Here is a 21,363-nt window from a genome sequence, read left to right as displayed (position 1 = left end):
ATTGTCCAAAGCTTTTGCTATCTTTTAAGAGATCTTGTGCAGGCAAGGGCTACCTTCAGACAGGCGATTTCTGGCAATTGCAGTACCAGAAGCTGAGAGAAAGACTAGGAGAAGGAGCCTAGGAAGTCATCATGTCTGATCCTGAGCCTTCCTCTGCCACTGCTGAGTGCGGGGGCTCCTGACCTAAGCGGGGAAGGGAGGAAGGCTTGTGTCTGCCCATCTGCTGCTGGTCATGCTTGAGCTGAGGGAGCTGAAAGGGGGGAGCAAGATGACTCAGCTCTCAGGCAGCAGAGATCAGGAGTCCCGTTTTCTCTCTTTTTTTAAAATTCAAGTATAATTAACATACAGTGTTATATTAGTTCCAAGTGTACAAAATAATGATTCAACAATTCTGTACATTAGTGGACATCCCAATAAGTGTACTCCTAATCCCCTTCGCCTGTTTCTTTAAAAAATTTTTTAAATTTATTTTTGAGAAAGAGAGACAGAGTGTGAAGGGAGGAGGGGCAGAGAGAGATAGATGGAGACACAAAATCTGAAGCAGGCTTCAGGCTCTGAGCTGTCCGCACAGAGCCTGATGTGGGGCTCGAACCCACGAACCATGAGGTCATGACCCGAGCTGAAGTCAGATGCTTAACCACTTAACTGACTGAGCCACCCTGGTGTCCTGTACCTCCTCACCTACTTCACCCATCCTCCCACCCTCTCTCCTCTGGCAACCACCAATTTGTTCCCTGTATTAAAGAGTCCATTTTGGGGGTTTGTCTTTTTTTGTTTTGTGTCTTAAATTCCACGTATGAGTGAAATCATATGGTATTTGTCTTTCTCTGAATGGCCTATTTAATTTAACATTATACCCTCTAGGTCCATCCATATTGTTGCAAATGGCAAGATATTCTGAATAGTATTCCATTGGCTGAATAATATTCCATTGTATATTACATATATATATATGTTTATTTATTGACAGGTGCTTGGGCTGCTTCTTTATCTTGGCTATTGTAAATAATGCAGCAATAAACATGAGGGTGCATATATCTTTTAGAATTAGTATTCATTTTTTTTGGATAAATACCCAGTAGTGGAATTACTGAATCATATGGTATTTCTATTTTTAATTTTTTGAGGAGCCTTCATACTGCTTTCCACAGTGGCTGCACCAGTTTGCATTCATTCTCACCAATAGTGCATGAGGGTTCCTTTGTCTCCACGTCCTCACCAACACTTGTTGTTCCTTGTGTTCCTTGTTTCAGGGCTCGAAACTTCATATGGTAGTTCCAGGCAAACAGGGAAAGTATTAACAATAATAATAATACCTTAAGTAACAGAGAATCCTAAACTCTTCAGGCTGGGTGAGGCCTGGAGATGATTTTTGAATTATATTTTGAATTATAACTCTCAGTATACTAAATGTGTAAGTCACGTCATGGAAAAAAGATTGAGGTCATCTAAACTGCATACTATCATGCTCCTTAGAAAACCCATCATATGAGGGTGTGAAAGCCTCTGAAAAGTCCTGCAGTAAGAAAACCAGTCTCTTTGTTCAACTAGCTTTTCCCAAATATATTTGCTTACAGGAGCCTCTGCCCCTTCCTTTTTTACTGTAGCACTCAGCAGTGATCCCCAGAGCAAGCTTTATAATGTGCTAGTTTATTTAGTAGATGCGGCAAGTAGGCTCTAAGGCCACACGGCCCGTCAGTGATGCAGTGGAGGCAACAACCTTATCTCCTGCCTTCTGCTCCAGTCTGTTAACCTGTACTGTTCGTGATGAATTGAGATCCTAGATCATTATTTCTCAGACTGTGTTCTGTGGAACCCAACTCTTATGAGATGCTAATGAGTACTGAGCAAGGGACACATACTCTGGTCACATCAGCTTAGGACCCATAGAATTAAAGAAAGATGAACAGATTGATTGGCTGTGGGCTTATCAGAATCTTTAATATGATGATGTCTTTGTAAATCACCGTTGCAGGGAGGTATAAGGTTATTCAACATATTTGACCAGAGAATTCCTTTTGTAAGGGGCCCCTCTCTGGATTTGTTTCATGGACACAAGTTGAAGAGTTCCAGTCTAGATCAATGAGGTTTATGTTGATTTCTGTACCCGTTCCCACCCCATCTTAAGTAGTCTTGCCCTTTCTGTGTTGAAAAGGAAATTGGTCAATGCAACCAGTGACCTTCTCTCCCTCTGATGTTTGTTCTTCCATATTCCAGAGCAAGGAGATTGGCCTGCAGATGCATGAGGAGCTCCTGAAGGTCACCAATGAGCTTTACACAGTAAGTCCTGCTCAGGCTCTGCTGCTGTTTGGGATTGGGTTCTCTCTCTTAAGTACCAGGAACCAAAGGGAGTCTAAACCAGACACCTGGGATGACTGTGGCCATTTTTGCTCTGTCTTGTGCCCAAGTGACTGGGCATCATGGTGGGATGTAATGGTTTGCAACCCTGGCTTCGGGTTCTATATACCTGGGCTGGGGCCCTGGGCATTTTTTTTGTATAAGTTCCCAAGAGGCTTGCATGACCTGCCTGCTGTGGGATTGTGTTACCTATGAAAGCAGAATACTCAAGGTCATAGTGCGGACAGCATGGACATAAAAACTCCTCAGACAGGAATGTGGGTTTGGAGTCAGGGGCAATGGGCTGAAGTTGACACCTGCTCCCTACTGATGATGGTTAGGTATGCAGCTCATCCGGGTTTCGTATTCTCATCTGCAAAATGGAGCGCTGTTCTGAGGATCACATGAGGTGAAGGGGGTGAGCATGGCTTGTCATTTCCAAGGATTGATTTTAGAACATTATAACTTGGCCCAGAACTGACCTTGCTACTGATGTGGAGGTGAGATCTAACTGGACTTGAATGGGTATTGGAATCCAAGTCCGTGAATGGGTAGTGGAGGCACACCAGGTTATGATGCAGGAGTTTACAGATTGTGCCTTGTGGGCCCCTGGGCTTCTTTATGGAAGAATGTGGTGAGCCCCAGGGGTAACCTGGGGGAACAAGGGAAGGTAGCCCCAGCAGATGGAGCTCCAGACCCTTCACTGCTAAGTACAGTCAGGACAAATTAAAACTGTTGTATTTTGAGTATATCAGGGTTCCTTATAGTGTTTCTCATTAAAAGTGGGGATTCTGCTGCTGAAATTATATCTAAGGAAGGGAAAGAATAGCAGGTTGTGAGACGACCCCTCTTTTTGACGTTGTTATCTTTCTACACACCCTATGTGACCAGCAAGTAGTGACCTCCTCAGGGGCCGAGAACTTTTACCCAAGAGCCTGGACCTCAGGTTGGAAGTCCTGCCTCAGACTCAAACCAGCTAAGGGACTTTGGGCAAGGCATTCAGTTCTCTAGGCCTCAGTCTCCCACTCAGTAAAATGGGGATGAGAGTTCCTAGAGATCAATCTGTAAGAGTTGAAATTCACATTTCAATTATTTCAAATTAAAGGAGCAAAACCTGAGCTCTGGACAGTTTTTAGCTGGGTCTTCACTTAGGGTACAGGAAGAATTGCTGCTTGAGAAAACATAATTGAGTCAGCTGGGCGTTGTTGGGGAGAATCAACTCATAGTTTAAAGCACAACCATGAAGCCAGAGTCCTGAGTTCAGATTCATTTGTTGAATAGAAATATTAACACCTACTTCTTGCAGACCCTGTGGGAGTTGAGGGAGACCAGGTATGTAAAGTCTGAGACAGAGTGTGGTGTGTGCTGGACTCCGAGGGGGAGGCGCCCAGGCCAAGAACCCTGTGGGGGCTAGGCCCTGCTCTCCACAGCATGCCCAGAGCCCGTGGCAGTGCACATACATAATAGGTGATCAATATACATTTACTGAGTGAAGAAACAATATGGAGAGTGTGCGCATGCAAGAGAAACTGGAGATTCAGAAAAGGGTTGATCCAGGTGGGCTGCTGTGATCAAGGGTGAGTTTTGAGCTTGGTGCCTCTGCAGGGGTAGGCTAGGGAAGCAGAGGGGGAGAAGGCAGGAGAAAGGGAATTCTCAGCAGGCGTGGCCGTATCGGATGCCGCAGACCAAATCAGTGTTAGTCAGATCTGGGTTTGAAGCCTTGCTGCACCATCTACCAGCTTGGCCAGGTCCATTAACGTCTTGGACGTAATTTTCTTTATTGTCAAAACAAGGATAGTAACAGCTGTGGCCATTTAGTGCGTGCCTGGGTTGTATGTCACACTGTCTTAGGTACTTTATATGTATTATTTAATTAGCATGTTCTATAGATAAAGAAGCGGAGTCACAAAGGAGTGTCTTGCTTAAGGCCTTGGTAGCAGTTTTCAGTGGCTACATAACAAATGATGTCAAAACTCAGTAACTCATGATTTTGTAGGTTGGCAATTTGGGCTGAGTTCAACCAGGGCCACTGATGGGGCTATGGATTTCTGGCCAGTTTAAAAAAAGGGCCCAAAGTGGGAAACACCCCCCAGTGTGCCAGCACTTTTCAAGCCTTAGCTCGTGTCATACTTGCAAATATGCTATTGGCCAAAGCACGTCATACAGCCAAGTCCATAGGTGAGGCATGGAAGAGTGAACATCACCTTTTGGCAGGAGTTACTTGCTAAGTCACAATGCAAAGAGGCATGCCTGTGGCCAAGGGGGGGGCCATCGTGGCCATCTTTGCAAACAGCCCACTTCAGCCGCCCAGCTGCTAAGGGCACTGTGGACCCCAGATCCCATGCTTCATTATTAGGAATGTCTTTTCAGCACTTTTAGTTACCATGCCTGGTTACACAACTTCCCCTCCTCTCCCAGGCCCAGAGTCATGACAGCAGTGACCGAGGAGCAAATGATGTAGAAAAGATGCTCCAGTAAGCCTCACTGTAGTTCTCTTAATGTTTTCTAGAGGAGTGACGTGGTAAGGGAGTAATACTGGGCACAGTGATGACATAGATAAATGCTAAAGGCCATCCATCACCCACTTTAGGGGAAAGGCTTGTTTCCATTTGAAACCAGGGTGTGGAGGAAACTGCAGGCCTGGCATTTAGTTCATTCCTTCATTTGTTCGTTGTTCATTCATTCATTCATTCATTCACTCACTCAAAAAGTCTTCCTTCTTCCCAGTCTTCATCACCTTGAGGTGCCCTCCCTCTAAAACATGCCAGCATATATGCAAGCACGCGTGCTTGTGTGAGCACACACGTGCACACACACGTGTACATACACACCCCCTATCTCACCTCACCTATTTTTCCCTAAACCTCCATCTGTCAGCCTGACATAATTTATCTCTCGGTCATCATATGTTGGAGAAAAGGGCAGAAGTTGAGAGGGTGGGCCTCTGTGCCAATCCGTCCTGAAGAGGCAAAAACAAAACAAACGACAATGAAAAACCACTGTTTTCATTAGTTAGCTAAAAATATGTTCAGATTTTCAATATAGTCCTAGATCATGAAACATATCTGTCGTGTTTTGAAGTGACAAATACTGTAGCATCCCCCATATGGCCCCCACTTTGTGGCAGGTCACTGTGCTCTGGGCTCTCCCAGGCGGGTCTTCAGGGGGAGCCTGGGACTTGGTTCAGGCTGATGTGGACCATCGACACCCAGCCACAGCTGGTGACAGGTGGATACTAATTGGAGTAAGGAATGGACTCTACTTTCACTTGTGAAGGCTTTGATTTGATTTTGCACTGGGCTCAGGGATATGAAAGCAACTCTGGGCCCCCAGGCAAATTGTTACAAGGGCATCTCCTTTCTGATGCCCACCCTCAGGGCCGCAGGAGGTGGAGAGAGTCTGAGACTGGGAGCCCAGCAACCTGGTCTCTGGCTTCAGCTCCTTCCCAGGCTCACAGTGAGTCTTCCAGGAACGACATCTCCACATCTGTTGTCATTCAGGTGTGACTGCCATGGTTCTGTCATGTCATTGGGCCTTTTCTGCCTTATTTAATATTTTTCTTTAAATTGACTCACTTAAAAAAATCTCAGTATCCTAATTTATTAGTGGAAAAGCAACCTTGTGTATCAGGACGGGTCCAGGTTTTAGAGTCAGCATGGCCCGGGTTCAGGGCCTGTCAGTTGTCAAACCTTCTGGGCCTCAGCCCTCCTCTAGACTATGGGGATGTTACCTCCCCATCTCTGGATTGTTCTGAGAAGAGTGAGTGCATAGTGCAGCGCCTGGCAAACACTATTGCTAAATTGTGTATTTTATGAAAGAATGGGGCATAAATATTTTTCTTGTATGCTTCTGCCTCTTTCCTCTCTCCTCCATCTCCCCTTGTCATGGGGTCAGCCAGAGACCTAAGAATGTTTTTCCTGAAAAAGCTCAATCATCAGCTGACCACTCTCCTATCCCCGAGGCTTGCTCTCCATTATGCATCCTGCATACTCCAGCCACAGAGACTTTCCCTTTTAAAAGATTGTTGAATATTTAATGGGGCGCCTGGATGGCTCAGTCGTTGAAGCATCTGACCTCAGCTCAGGTCAGGATCATGGTTCGTGGGTTCGAGGCCCACGTGGGGCTCTGTGCTGACAGCTCAGAGCCTGGAGCCTGCTTCAGATTCTGTGTCTCCCTCTCTCTCTTACCCCCCCAATCGCTCTCTCTCTCTCTCTCTCTCTCTCTCTCTCTCTCTCTTTCTCTTCTCAAAAATAAACATTTTAAAATGTTGAATATTTAAATTTAGAAATAGATAGTGGCTTAATCCGTAAAAAGCAATGATTAAGCAGTATAACAAATTCCATAATGAGAAGTATGTCTCTATTGCCGAGTCCCCTCACTCCATACGACCCGGACTACTTGTTTCTAGTCAGCAGCATCCTCCCGCAGGGATGTTTGGTTCGTCAGTGAGCAGGCACGTATGGACGTGTCCTGCACACCCCTGTTTTTACACAAGTGGTAACAACTGGACTTACAGTTCTGCATCTTGCTTTTGTGGTTATATTTTGGAGATTATTTCACAACCCTAATAATTATTCTCCACTCTCATGTGATGCTTGCCATGTCCTGGGTCCTGGGCTAAATGCTTTGCATTTCTTAATTCATTTCATTCTCACTGTAACTCATTTGAGGTAGGTGATAGTATTACCACCCCATTTTCTTTTTTTATTTTAAGTTTGTTTATTTTTGAGAAAGAGAGAGAGAGAAGGAGCATAGAGAGAGGGAGAATGAGAGGGAGAGATGATCCATAGCCAACTCTGCCCTGTCATCATGGAGCCCAATGTGGGGCCCAAACCAACAAACCATGAGATCATGACCTGAGCTGAAATCAAGAGTTGGGTGTCCACCTGGGTGGCTCAGTCGGTTAAGCGTCAGGCTTCAGCTTAGGTCATGATCTCACGGTTCGTGGGTTTGAGCCCCGTGTTGGGCTCTGTGCTGACAGCTCAGAGCCTGGGGCCTGTCTTCAGATTCTGTGTCTCCCTCTCTCTCTGACCATCCTCTGCTCGAGCTGTCTCTCTCTGTCTTTCAAAAATAAATTAAAAAAGAATAAAAAAGGAAAAAAAAAAGAGTTGGGTGCCCAAACGACCTAGCCAGCCAGGCACCCCTATCACCCCAATTTAGAGATGAGGGATCTGAGGCACAAAGAGGTCAGGTGTCCAGCCCAGGGTCACCTAGCTGGGGAGTGGCAGAGCCTGCTCCTAGTCTACCCCGCAAAGCTACTTAAATAAGTACATTCAGTTGTTTATGTAAATATATATAAAGTCCTATCTGCATCTTCTTTGGAAGGTTATGATAATTCACAATAGTGAATGAAAAACAATGTGGTGGAAATGGAAGGGTTCCATAAGCTAGATGAAGATACAACAGTCTTCTTCTTGCTGGTGCCTGCGGCGAAGCAGTAGCAGAGGCATCAGACATATGAGCACTGAACGGGAGTTTCCCCTCGTGTTAGAATCAGAAGGATTCTGGGAGAACTGAAAGGGTCAACCACACACCTGTAACGCCTAAAAAAAAAACCCATCCTGCCTAGGCAGGTGGTTCCCATCTCACACTTTGGGAAGCACCAACCTGGCGCAGGTTAGCTGGGCGCTGGCCCTTGGTTTCTCCCATCTGTGGTATGAAGGCACGAAACTCAAGGAGCTCTGAGTCTCCTCTCCAGCTTTTATCATCATGCCACATGACTCTCTGTGGGAGACGAGAGCATGTCTCCAACTCAGGGCAAGGCAGGCTCTGCCAGACCATCACAGCCTGCTGGCCAGGTGTGGCCCAGGTTCATCTAGGGAGGGAAGTGTTCTAAAGAAGAACAGGGGGATGAGGTTTCCCTCCAGACCATCTCCTCATCTCTCCCAGCTCTCTCGCCAAGACATTCGTTCAGTTGCTCAACATGCATGTAGTGATCCTCCACTGTGTTCAGAACATGGGATGTTGTTACACCATGCAACAAATGTCCTTGTGGGGGTATAGACATGGGGGGGGGGGGGTGCGGAGATGAAGCCCAGCTGGGCATCAAGAAGGTCACAGAGAAGGGATGCCATTTGGTTTGGATCTGAAGGACGCTGTACTTCCCTGGGCTGGAGGGAGGCCAGGGGGCAGCCCTGAAGGCAGCAGTGAGGCAGAAGCTGGGGTGTGGGAGAAACATTCCCCCCCTCGGTAAGTTAGTATTGTCTGGTTGTGAGTTGGGCGCTAAGGTGGGCCGGTAGGGACCAGGACTGAGTGGGTAGTGGGGAGGCTATCAGGGACTCATTCAATAGCTAGGGACAGGAATCCACACAAACTAGCAAAGTGAAGAATCATTGTATTGAATCTCAGAGGCTCACACACTTGTCTCCCAAGTAGGGTGTGTATTCTTTGAGGCACCACACCTGTCTGTTTTCCACGTAGTGGTATTATTGCCTGCACCTTGAATGGTAACTGGCATATCATAAACTGCTCAGCAGATACGGAATGATTGAGGTGTAGCTGTTCTCTTCACACCTTCAATAGACTCACCAGAGTGAAGGCAAGAGACCGCACCTCCTCCATTTTATCCTCTTTCCTCCCTCACTTTTCCTCCTTCCTCTCTATCTCCCTCTCCTCCTTTCCTCTTTCCTTCCATCGGTTCATCCATCTATCCATCCATCCCCTCCCTGTTTTGATTTTGCTTTCCTCTGTGATGTCTTCACGATCAGGCAGGCTTCTCCCAGGGGTGGTGACAAAGATGGACCCCTACTGCAAGCTCAGTTTCTATCAGTTCAGTATATCCTGGTGGAAAATTAATTTGCCCTTCCCAGCATTTCAAGCAACCCCTGCCCCCCCCCCCCCCCGCCCCCGCCGCCCCGGCTGTCTCTGATTGACCTGGCTGGACTCTTGGGACTCCACTCACTGTGGTCAGGTTAACATAATGTTTACTACTGGCCAGGCCTGAGTCTCGTGCCCACCCCTTGATTGGAAGGTGGTGTCAGTTTCCCATGAACTAGTGGGACTGAGAATGCTGGAGGGGAATTTTGGGGATTTCCTCAAAGAAAATCAGGAAGCTGTTCCAGAAGAAAACGAGGCAGAGAAAAACAACAGATGTCCACCGAAGGGGAGTATCTGGAGGAGTATAAGGAGGTGACTCCATTGGCTAGTACTCAAACACCTGATATGCTTCTACCTGTAAGCTGCTCCTTAAACCTGTTTGACTCCTGCTCTTTCTGGGCTTAGCACTCACAATGCTCCCTTTTTCTGGAATAATCCACCTGAGCTCCTGCCCAGTTCACCCAGGTAACAGCTACTCTTCCTTCAAGGCTCAGTTTAGATGTTGCTTCCTCCAAAAAGCCATCCTTTATTACCCTGCATTTCCCTCATCACAGCACTTGTTACACCATGTGATAATTGCTTGTGAACTTGTCCATGTCCCTACCAAAGTGGGTATTCTTTGATGGTGGAGACCCTTTCTTCCACACTATAATATGTCCTAGTATAGTACCTAATGAGCTGTTCAGTAAATATTTAATGATTAAGGTGTAGCTGTCTTCCTACCTTCAAATATATTCACTAGGTCAAAGCCAGTAGAACTATACCTCCTCCATTTTATTCTCCCATCTTCCTCTGTTCCTTCCATCCACCCACCCACCCATCTACCCATTTACCCACCCACCATTCTATCCATTTAACCATTTCCCTATCTGTCCATCTTTCCACCCATATACTCAGCCAGCCAGCCAAGTGTCATTAATTCATTAATGCAAATATATGCTGATACTTGCTGCATACCAGTCTCTGCTTTAGTACAGGGAATATGCTTCTGAACAAGGTCCTGGCCCTCTGGACTTTTCACTCTAGTTGTAGTGAGACTATGTATAGACATGCAAATGAGTAAGATAGCAATAGCAAGTTGTTCGGGGAACACCGGCCACAGAGCGTGTATGGGCAGTCATACTGAAATTTGGGAACTTTGCTTATCCTTCAGAGACATCTTTGGCATGCATTGGCCCAGAATTTCACCCATACACAGCTCTTGGGTGACTCAGAGATGATCCTGCCTGTGGGGAGGAGGAAATGCACATTGTTGAGTATCTGTTGTCCAACAACTGATTCTTCTCCTGCCCGAGCATGTCCCTTAATTGATGCTGTCAACTTCCATATTCCCCCTGGTTTCTTTTGCATTTAAGCGAGAGTCTGAAGGACTGTGCATATAATACTTTCTTGTTTTCATGATCTGAGGAGTTGGGAAGATGCAGAAGGCAAAGTGTATACAGCAAAAGGCAGCGTGATTACTAGACACAGCTCAGAAGTCCTAGCTATTTGGCCACTGTGTGACTTTGTACAATCCACTTGCCATTCCTGAGCCTCAGTTTCTTTCAATGATGGGCTAATACACCAAAATTTCTGGAGAGCCTTTTGAAAATATATGAAACTGATCTGTGTCCAAGAACAATGGTCTCAATTTACATGCCCTTACAGGATCCTTCTCAGCCTCTGCTAGACTTGCTTGTTCCATGGGGCTTCCCTGATCAGGTCTAGAGGGTTGGAACATGAACGTCCCATTAAGCCAGGTGAGTGCCTCTGAGGGGTCCTTCAGAGGTGCCAAGTTGAAGACCCGCTCTCAATGCCTCGGCCTCAGCTGAATGCCTACATCCACCTCTGTTCCCTTCCCAGCCCCAACACCGGAGCTGTCGACCAGTCACTTTACAGTTACAACTTACAGAGCATTTTCCTATCCACTCCCTGGGCTCCACCAGGTGGCGCAGAGAGGACAAGCCTCTGTCAGGTCACCCATCTAGTTGGGGTTGAGTCTCAAAACCAGGTGTCCTGAGACCCTGCAGGGGAGAGGACCCTTTCATCCCTATTTTGTGGTTTCTGCATCCATAGAGCAGAGATATATGGTATCTACCTCCTAGGGTTTTTGTGGGAAATAAGAGAAGTTATATATATATATGTACAGTGCTTAGAACAAGGCCAGGCATGTAGTAACTGCTCAATAAATGTTAGTTCCTGTCACCATTATTGTCATCATACTGCCTGCCAGGATTGGGGTAAAGATTCATTGAAATGCTGCTTGGGGATAATAAAAAAAAGAGATTTGCAAACCCTGAAGTAACTGATAATTTTAAATATTAATTAACACATCCTGGACTGGCAACATTGAGCAGACTGTTCCAGGCTATTGAGCTAAGGACATTTCATGCTAAAACCCATATTTCAGGTAATTAAATAAAGGGAACATCTAGAGGATTCTGGATGTAGTTAGACTCGTTTCCGAGAGGTCCCCAGGTAAAAGTCTTCTGTGGCAGCTATGTGACATAAGTCACCCTGGGCAATCAAGTTCACTGTTAGTCTTAGGATTGAGAATTATCGATTGAATCCAGAGAGTTTGGTCCCAGGGTTGTTGGGCTGTATTCTCCAAGCATGGCATTTTTGCAGCTCAGCTCAGAGACGGTACTGCAAAGTTTGGCTTATTGCAGAACAGGAAAAGCGCTCTGTGGTTCTAGTAGAAAACTAGGCAAAGTGAAATGTGGGAGGCTGAGAACACCCAGCTGGGATGCTGACCTTGAGTGAATAGATGGATGGATGCATGGATGATTGGACAGGAAGATCTAATTGCAAATAGAAACATGCTCTCTCTTCCTCTGAACTACTCAACACAGATGATAGATTAGTGGTGAGATAAGCAGACCTCAGCAGCTGAAACAGAAAAAGTGGCTTCTGCAAGAATCATTGAACCCAGAAGGGGGTAAGTCCAGAAATGAACAGCACCAGCAGGATGGTAGAAAAGCGAAGACACCAGTGGTGCCCATGACTGCAGAGGAATAGAAAAAAGCTTTGAGAATGGAAAAGCAGGGCCCTAGGAGACAGACTTCAGCAGGCATTCCCAAGTCCTATATGTATGACGTTCCTGGAGCCAGAGCTGTGGCATAAAGATGGTGGAACAATAGGCAATTGCTTTTGGTTTTCTAGAAGCCTGCAGTCATTCCTTTTGGCCACTAGATGTCGAGAACACATCAATCTGGCACATTTTCTGGTCCACTGAGTTTGGAAATAAGTTTAGTGGAACTGGCATAAGGAGTGGATGAAATCAGTGAGAATAGCATCTCTAGAGGCTTTAGGGCAATTCGAAAAAAAGCAGATGGATGGAATGCACGGAAGAGGTCTTTCCACCAAGACCAATAAAGAAAAGTTGATTGCATTTTTATTCATTTATTGTTTTGACATTTGGGGAGGTTTTCAAGATGAAAGAAGAAGAGAGAAACATGGTATAGAATAAAATTTTGCAGGGCGCCTTAGTGGTTCAGTCAGTTGAGCATCTGACTCTTGATTTTGGCTCAGGTCATGACCTCACGGTTCGTGAGTTCAAACCCTGTGTTGGGCTCTGTGCTGACAGCACGGAGCCCTGCTTGGGATTCTCTCTCTCTACCCCCCTCCTCTGCTTGCTCTCTCTCTTTCAAAAGTAAATAAACTTAAAAAAAAAAAAAAGAATAAAATTTTGTTCAATAATGTTCTTTAGAGTTTGTAAGCATTTTCCTGAACTTAAGTGAGTAAATTCAAGGTTCTCAAACCCTCATCCCAAATCAAAGGTGATGATGATGGTGATGGTGGTAGCACCTAATGTCTATGTGGCTCTTACTGTGTGGCAGGTGTTGTTCTCAGCACTTGACCTACATTAACTCACTTAGTATTCATAATAATCTATGAGGTAGGTGTGTGGTTATCCCCATGTTACAATGAGGAAGCAGAGGCCAGAGAGGCTCCTTGACTTGCCCAAGGTCACACAGCTGGTAAGAGGCACCATCAAGACATTTATTTGCACCAGACATTTGTATTGGAGATAATGCTCTACAATGCCTACCATGTTCTATAGCAGATGCTTCCCACATTAACTCCTGGCCAATGGCAAAGAGGATTTTCTGGGCCACAGATCAGTGCTGTGACTTAATGGTAAGAGTCAGAGAGGAATTCTTCATCTAATGAACTCACTTCATAGGACTTCAGATGAGAAGGAATAAGATTATAATGTTGACCAAGAATTTGTTACAAGTTCCCTGACTTAAAGGGCCCATCAGGTAGGAGTGTATCCCATCCCCAGGTAGAAGTCTCTGCTCTCTTTGCTGCTGTAATTATCCAAATGACAGGAGAAGAGAACAAGCAAAGCTCAGGAGCTGTGGATTCCAGAAAGTTCTTGTGTTTCTTAGCACAGAAAGATGATCATAAAGGAAAGGTGCAACTGGGAGATGGAGTCCTGTTGATATGGGACTGCCCAGTTTGCTCTAAGGCTGCTAAACCTCTTCACACCTGCTGAGAAAATGGTAACACATTATGAAAACACTATGATGTGGTAGAAAGAGTGGTGGATGAAAGGAAGGAGAACAGAATTCTTTTTTAAGTTAATTAATTTTAATAATTTATTTTTTAAATTTACATAAGTTAGCATATAGTGCAACAATTATTTCGGAAGTAGATTCCTTAATGCCCCTCACCCATTTTGCCCATCCCCCCTCCCACAGCCCCTCCAGCAACCTTCTGTTTGTTCTCCATATTTAAGAGTCTCTTATGTTTTGTCCCCCTCCCTGTTTTTATTACTATTTTTGCTTCCCTTATATTCATCTGTATTGTATCTTAAAGTTTTCTTATGAGTGAAGTTATGATATTTGTCTTTCTATGACTAATTTCGCTTAGCATAATACCCTCTAGATCTATCCACGTAGTTACAAATGGCAAGATTTCATTCTTTTTGATTGCTGAGTAATACTCCAGTGTGTGTGTGTGTGTGTGTGTGTGTGTGTGTGTGTGTATACCATTCACCCCTTAATGGACGTTTAGGTAAAGAGACCACAATTCTAATTTGGCTAAATGTATGCTTCCTATATGACCCTCCATTCTACTCCTAGATATTTACCTGAGAGAAATGAAAACATATATCCACACAAAGAATTGTACATGAACATTTTTAGCAGCTTTATTCATAATAGACCAAAACTGTGAACAACCCAGGTAACTATTAACATATGAATAAATATACAAATAGTGAAAGACCTGTACCATGTAATAATACTACTCAGCAATGACAAAGAACTGATACAACATGAGAGAATCTCAAAAAATTTATGCTGAGCAAAAGCAAGTGGAACCCAAAGAATTTGTTTGTGTTGGCTCCATGTATATTAAGTTGTAGAACACACAAAACCCATCTACAGTGACAGAAAGAGAATCAGTGATTGTCTGGGCCTGGGGGAGGGGGAGCGGGAGGGATCTACCACAAAAGGGGAGTAGGGGTCTTTGTGGTGTTAGGGAAGCATTCTGTAGCTTGATCATAGTGTTGACCACACAGATGCAAAGTTTGGGGATGACACTGATAATACTGTTCAGTCTTGGATAAGCCACTTTGCCCTTTGAGGCCTCAGTTTCCCTATTTGTAAAATTTGGTGGTTGGATTAGAGGATGTCTAGGATTTCTTCTGTCTCAAAATTCCCTTGCTATAACAATATGTAACTTCTGCCGTGAAAGTAGAAGAGCAAAGTGCAGTTTGCTTTGTGGGAATTCATTGTATAGCCAAGGATGAGTTTATTTCAGAAAGCATATGGAATAGCAATTAAGTTATCCAGTGATATTCCTTTTGGGGACAGAACCATTTGCAGGCTAATAAGGAAACAGCTGAGAAGACAATTTGCATGTTCCCATGGGCGTTAGATGAGTCCCTGAGGAGAGGCTTTCCCCAGTGACACTGGGGGGAGGGAAGGAGTGAGGGACAAGAGTCATGGCTGGCAGGGCCAGAGAGGGCGGTAGGGGAGCACCAGGTTTGTCATATCACCTTTGAGACCTCCAAATTCTTGAGGGCTTTTAAATTTCCTTTTTTTAAAAAATGTTTATTTATTTACTTTTGAGAGAGAGAGAGAGAGACAGAGAGAGACAGAGCACAACCAAGGGAGGGGCAGAGAGACAGAAGGAGACACAGAATCTGAAGCAGGCTCCAGTCTCTGAGCTGTCAGCATAGAGCCCAACGCGGGGCTTGAACCCAAAAACCCTGAGATCATGACCTGAGATGAAGTCGGACACTTAAATGACTAAGCCACCCGGGTGCCCTTTAAATTTTTTCTTTACTAGTCCATTCCTGGAATTCATTAAGGACTTGATAATGTTGGTAATGATGATGATGGCATTTAGCATTCCCCAAATTTGTGCGAAAGTAAAGAACTGCTGGGAGCCCAAGTGTGTGGTGGGAAGAGGGCAGGGCACAGCTTACTGGCATGCAGAACTTGACTGGGACCGGGAGCACTGGGACCACATGCCTAGCCATGCGTACTGCTGATTTCCTGCTCTCGTGTGTCCCCAGGTCATGAAAACCTACCACATGTACCACGCAGAGAGCATCAGTGCAGAAAGCAAGCTGAAGGAGGCCGAGAAGCAGGAGGAGAAGCAATTCAACAAGTCGGGCGACCTCAGCATGAACCTGCTCCGGCACGAGGACCGGCCCCAGCGCCGCAGCTCTGTGAAGAAAATTGAGAAGATGAAGGAGAAGGTGAGTGAGGGCCCAGGAGAACTTGAGGGCAGGGCAGAAAGCAGAGGCACACTCCCTGCTGACAGCCTCATCCTTCCCCCATCTGTACGGGGCGGGGAGGGGGGTTTAGAATCACGCCACCTGCCATGCTCTCCTGGAGGCCAGTGTGGTGAAGGAGGCAGGGCTGGCCATGCCTCCCTAGCCCTTGTCAGGCCTGGCCTGGTGCCATGACCTACAGACAGGGGGAGCACTCAGCTGACAAGGGAGCCAAACTGAGACTCAGGTGCAGCAAGCACATTCTTGGATGGGCAGGAGTCACCAAGCATTTGTCAGGGTAGGGGCTTGCTCAGGAGGCAGTTTTGGTGGCTGGAGGGCTAGTTGGGGTTGAGTATGTCCCAAAAAGAGAAAACAGCACTGGGTTACCAAGCAGCACCTGGGGAACCCAATGAAGAACCCATTCCAAAATACCGCTGGCAAGCTAAAGATGGGGAGTTTAGAATTACTGTGTGTGGGAGCTGGAAAAGGGCTTCAGTGGGGCACGGTGGAAGGCCTGCTGGTGTTGGAGTCAGACAGGCTGGGTTTTGAAAATGCCATATTTATAGTACTTCTCCGAGCCTTAGTTAAATGTTTATTTATTTTTAAAAAAGAGACAGAGCACAAGTGGGGGAGGGGCAGAGAGAGAGAGAGAGAGAGAGACACAGAATCCAAAGCAGGCTCTTTGGATTGAGTTGTCAGCACAGAGCCTGATGCAGGCCTGAACCCACAAACCACAAGACCATGACCTGAGCTGAAGTCAGACACTTAACTGAGTGAGCCACCCCAGATACCCCTGGGCCTCAGTTTAAAAATCTGGCAGTGATGGTAAATGACTCTTCTCTATCATGTCCACTCTGATTGATTAGTAACGCCTGCCCAGAGCTCTGTGTTAAAGATTGTGAAGCCCCCTGTAGGCATCCAGGCATCAGTTAAAAACTGAGCTGTGATCGATTAATGATGTCTGCCATGGCCAGGGAATTTAGAAGGTTGGTGTACATGCTTTTTTTGTCATCCTAGGTTAGGTCACTTCTAAGATTTCTTTCTTCATAAAAGCTCTGATTTTCTTGTTGAATTCTCTGTATTTGTTTATTTCATACAACTAGCAAATATTTCCTGAGTTTTTTCTATGTCCCAAGCATCATACCAGATGTTTATTTGGGCTTCTATGAATCTAATTCTATGATTATGTGATCCTACAGTTCTTAAAATGATTTGAGATTGAGTGGAAACAAAATTCACCAGGGCCTCGGTGAGCTGGAAGAGTGACCATAGGCAAATAAAATAAGATTCCAGAGTAATTCCCAGAAGCAAAGCAAAGTATACTCCCCAATAATTAAATAGAGACCCAATTTAAATATGGGTAAAGGATTTGAATAGATATTTCTCTTAAGAACTTACATGACTGGCCAGTAAACACATGAAAAGATTCTTAGCATCAAGTCATTAAGGAAATACTAATCAAAACCATTTCATACCCACTAGCATGGCTAAAATAAAAAAGGCAGATAATAACAAGTGTTAGTGAGGTTGCAGAGAAATTGGAAACCTTATACATTGCTGGAGGGAACGTAAAATGGTTCAGCCACTGTGGAAAACAATTTGTCAGTGCCTCGAAAGGTTAAACATAAAGTTACCATATGACTCAACAATTCTACCCTAGGCATCTACTCAAGAGAAATGAAAACATATATCCACACAAAAACCTGCACATGAATGTTCATAGCAGCATTATTCATTGTAGCCAAAAGGTAGAGACAATCCAAAAGCCCATCAATTGGCGAATGGATGAATAAATTGTGGTTTAGCCATGTAGTGGAATATTATTCAGCCATGACAAGGAGCAAAGTGCTGATACATACTACAACATGGATGTCCCTTGAAAACAGTATGCTGAGTGGAAGAAACCAGCTGCAATATTGTATGACTCTGTGTACATGAAATGTTCAGACTAGACAAATATGTAGACACAGAAAGTTGATTATTGGTTACCAGAAGCTGGGGCAGAGGAGAATTGAGAGTGACTGCTAATGGGTATAGGACTTCTTTTGGGTTGATATTCTAAATTTCGATAGTGGTGGTTATTATACAATACTGTGAACATACAATCAATCAATCAACCAATCAATAAAAGACAAGCAGGCAGGGAATTACAGAACTACAAATGGGGGGGGGTGGGCGTAAATAGAAGGGGAGAGAGACCACCAGCTGGTAGGTCTGGAGACTAAGTTTAGTTCAGAGTCATATGCTAATTAGCCATTTGGTTGTTGGACAAGCCACTTTTTTTTTTTTAAAGTAATCTCCACACCCACCATGGGGCTTGAACTCACAACCCTGACATTAAGAGTGGCATGTCCTACCAACAGCCACCCAGGTGCCCCCAAGTCACTTCTTTCAGTTTTTATTTTCTCACCTATAAAGTGGGTGAATTAAACTATGATACCTTTACTATCCTTTCCAGGTATAAAATTTTATCAATCCATGAAGGGCTGAAAGTGGTTTGGGGATCACCCTGGAAATGGGTGAAGAGTCTCAAAACTCTCTGTGAGGGGTTGGGTGCATGGCTGGTACAGGAGTGTAACTACCAGGAGAAATTTGCTTCCCAGAATAAGTGGACCCAGGAGAAAGGTCAGAGGGGATCTATGAAGAGAAGTTAGAGGTTGACATGGAAGCACCCCTACTCAGTAGCTAGGAGAACTCGCTCTAGAGTGAGAAAACCTTTTTAAATCCCCTTCTTAGTCCCCTTCACCTCTTTCACCCTCTTCCTACCCACCTCCCCTGACTTATTTTCACTTAGCATTATACCCTCTAGATCCATTCATGTTTTTGCAAGTGGCAAGATTTCATTATTTTTATGGTTGAATAATATTCCATTGTATATATATATATATATATATATATATATATATATATATATATCATATCTTCTTCTTTTTAAAAAAATGTTTATTTATTTTGAGAGAGAGGGAACATGAGTGGGAGAGGAGCAGAGAGAGAGGGAGAGAGAGAGAGAGAGAGGTGAGAGAGAGAAAGAGAGAGAGAGAATCCCAGGCACATTCCATTCTCAGTGCTCAGTGCAGAGCCCAAAACAGGGATTGATCTCCTGATCATGAGATCATGACTGGAGCTAATATCAAAAGTCAATATCAAGAGTCACACGTTTAACAGATTGAGCCACCCAAGTGCACCTTTACCACATTTTCTTTATCCATTCATCCATCAGTGGTCCCTTGGGCCACTTGCATAGTTTTGCCTAGAATATGGAAGATTTAAGAGTGCCTAGGTGAAAGAGGAAACCCTGTGTTTTCTTTTTTTAAGGGATGCTGTTTTTCTACCCAGAACAGGACTTATTGTCTGAAAGGGTTAAAGAGACAATTCTCCAACCCACTTTCTCTTCACCTCATCCTGCCCAGGCTTGCCCAGGACAGAAGCAGCTTCCCAGGGAGGCCATCCAACACTGGCACTTCTAGCTGCCTCTCTCACCATTCCAGTCCAGACGACCAGTGAAAAGTGCTTACTGCCTACTTTGTGCAGAGACAGTTCTGGGTGCTGCAGGCCCAGTGATGATGAGGTCAAATCAAATCCCTGCCTTCATAGGGCTTACTTTCTAGTGGGGGATACCAAAACCCAGCAAGTAAGCAAAGTGGTAGAAAATATAATTTCAGGTCATAAAGAATGGTTATGAAGAAAAATAGGGCCACCAAGATGTCCTTCAGCAAGTGAATGGATAAGCAAACCATGGTACACCCAGACAATGGAATGTTTTTCAGTGCTAAGAAAAAATGAGCTAGCAAGCCCTGAGAAGACATGCATATTACTAAGTCAGTCTGAGAATGCATATTACTAAGTGAAAGAAGTCAATCTGAAAAGGTCACATACTGTATGAGGCCAACTATATGACTTTTTAGAAAAACCATGGAGACAGGAGAAAGATGAGTGGTTGCCAGGGGTCAGGTGGCAGGGAGGAAATGAACAGAGTGAGCACAGAGTATTCACAGGGCAGGGAAACTACTCAGTCTGATATTATCATGATGGATGTATTGTTGTACATATTGTTGTACATTTGCCCAAACCCATAGAATGTAAAATACCAGGAGTGAGCCCTAATGTCAACCATAGACTTTGGGTGATCATGATGTGTCACTGTAGGTTTATCAGTTGGAACTAATGTGCCCTCTCAATTTTTGCTGTGAACCTAAAACTGCTCTAAAAATATAGTCTTTTAAAAAACTAAATAGAAATTAAAATTATCACTAAAAATTGAACAAAGATAAAAGTACATGAAAGAAATAGAGCTGGGGAGGAGAATGGAGAAGGGGTATCGCCGATGCTGAAGACTCATTTCAGACAAGGTTGTCCTGAGTCTGCTCTGACCTTTTGACTTTGGGGAAGGACCTGAAGGGTGGAAGGAGCAGACCACACAGGGACTTGGAAGGATGGCTTTCCAGGCAGAGGGAACAAGCCTGAAGGCCTCGAGGCAGAAGTGAACTTGGCCTCTTAAAGGAAGGGCAGAGGAGCCTGAAGGAAGAGGGTTCCAAAGAGGGATGAGAGCCAGGTTGAGGCCTTAGCTCTTACCTCGTCTCTTTTCTTGCAGAGGCAGGCAAAGTATTCTGAGAACAAGCTAAAATGCACAAAGGCCCGGAACGACTACTTGTTGAATCTGGCGGCCACCAATGCAGCTATCAGCAAATACTACATCCATGACGTCTCTGACCTAATCGACGTGAGCACCTGGGGAGGCTGGGACTGAACAGGACCCCACACCTGGGCTGGCCCTTGTCTTTAGCTGATATGCATGTCCCGTGAGCCTGGACAGAGGGGAAGGGCAGTAGATGTTGGGGCCTGGGGAATGAGTCTCAGCTCATGGTTTCTACTTCCATGGGTGGGAGTGGGCCTCTGGCAGCCCCTATGTGGTTGGGTCAGGCAGTCTTATATTCCACCTGCACTTCCCAAGTCCCCTCCTCGGCGCCGGGCCCTTTGCAGGGTATAGAGGTACGGGGTGATCGTACACAGTTCACGGTCTGGAGAGTTTCCCAGGGTGGTATAGATATGTTTAGGGGATATTATCATGAGGGAAATCAGGCAGTTTAAGCAAAAGCAGAATGGAACCCTGACTCCTGAGTACCAGATGTGTAGGTCACACTGGGGGGACCGCCAGGCTTGGAGAGAGAACATCCTGAATGGCATCACGGAGAGATTCTGTGTCATCTTTGTTGGAGCTGAGGCTGCTTCTTGTGTGTTGCCCATCCCACGCAGAAAGGGCCTGCAGACGCTCAGGGAAGGTTCCATACTGGTGGATGGATCCTTTTCCTCTGGGTCTGTTGTGTCCTGTCAGGGAGTCACAGGGTCACCACTTTTCCATGGCTGCAGTAGGGACCCATTGCCACCATCCCCAGGAGAGGGAGCTGCCCAGCCCTACCTGTGGCTTCCCATGCCCCAGGCCAGAGCTCTCTTCTTTCTCACAGCTTTCCACTCTTTCCAGCCCTCTCCTGTCTTCATTT

The 21,363-nt window shown here is 45.3% G+C and overlaps 1 protein-coding gene across 5 annotated transcripts in view; it reads left to right on the top strand.

Annotated features, from left to right (window-relative positions):
* Positions 1-21,363, top strand: part of SRGAP3 (SLIT-ROBO Rho GTPase activating protein 3) — a 253,404-nt gene that overhangs the window by 160,432 nt on the left and 71,609 nt on the right. For all 5 annotated transcript variants that reach the window (XM_029916799.1, XM_029916797.1, XM_029916796.1 and 2 more), the window contains exons 4-6: positions 2,218-2,280; positions 15,665-15,850; positions 20,457-20,585. In XM_029916799.1, coding sequence (XP_029772659.1) covers positions 2,218-2,280; positions 15,665-15,850; positions 20,457-20,585 — 378 coding nt within the window. The remainder of the gene's footprint in view (positions 1-2,217; positions 2,281-15,664; positions 15,851-20,456; positions 20,586-21,363) is intronic.

Source organism: Suricata suricatta, chromosome 12 (assembly GCF_006229205.1).
Source record: "Suricata suricatta isolate VVHF042 chromosome 12, meerkat_22Aug2017_6uvM2_HiC, whole genome shotgun sequence".
In the NCBI taxonomy this organism is placed as follows: Eukaryota; Metazoa; Chordata; class Mammalia; order Carnivora; family Herpestidae; genus Suricata; species Suricata suricatta.
Note: the sequence above shows the minus strand (reverse complement) of the source record. Positions and strands in the feature narration are given on the sequence as shown.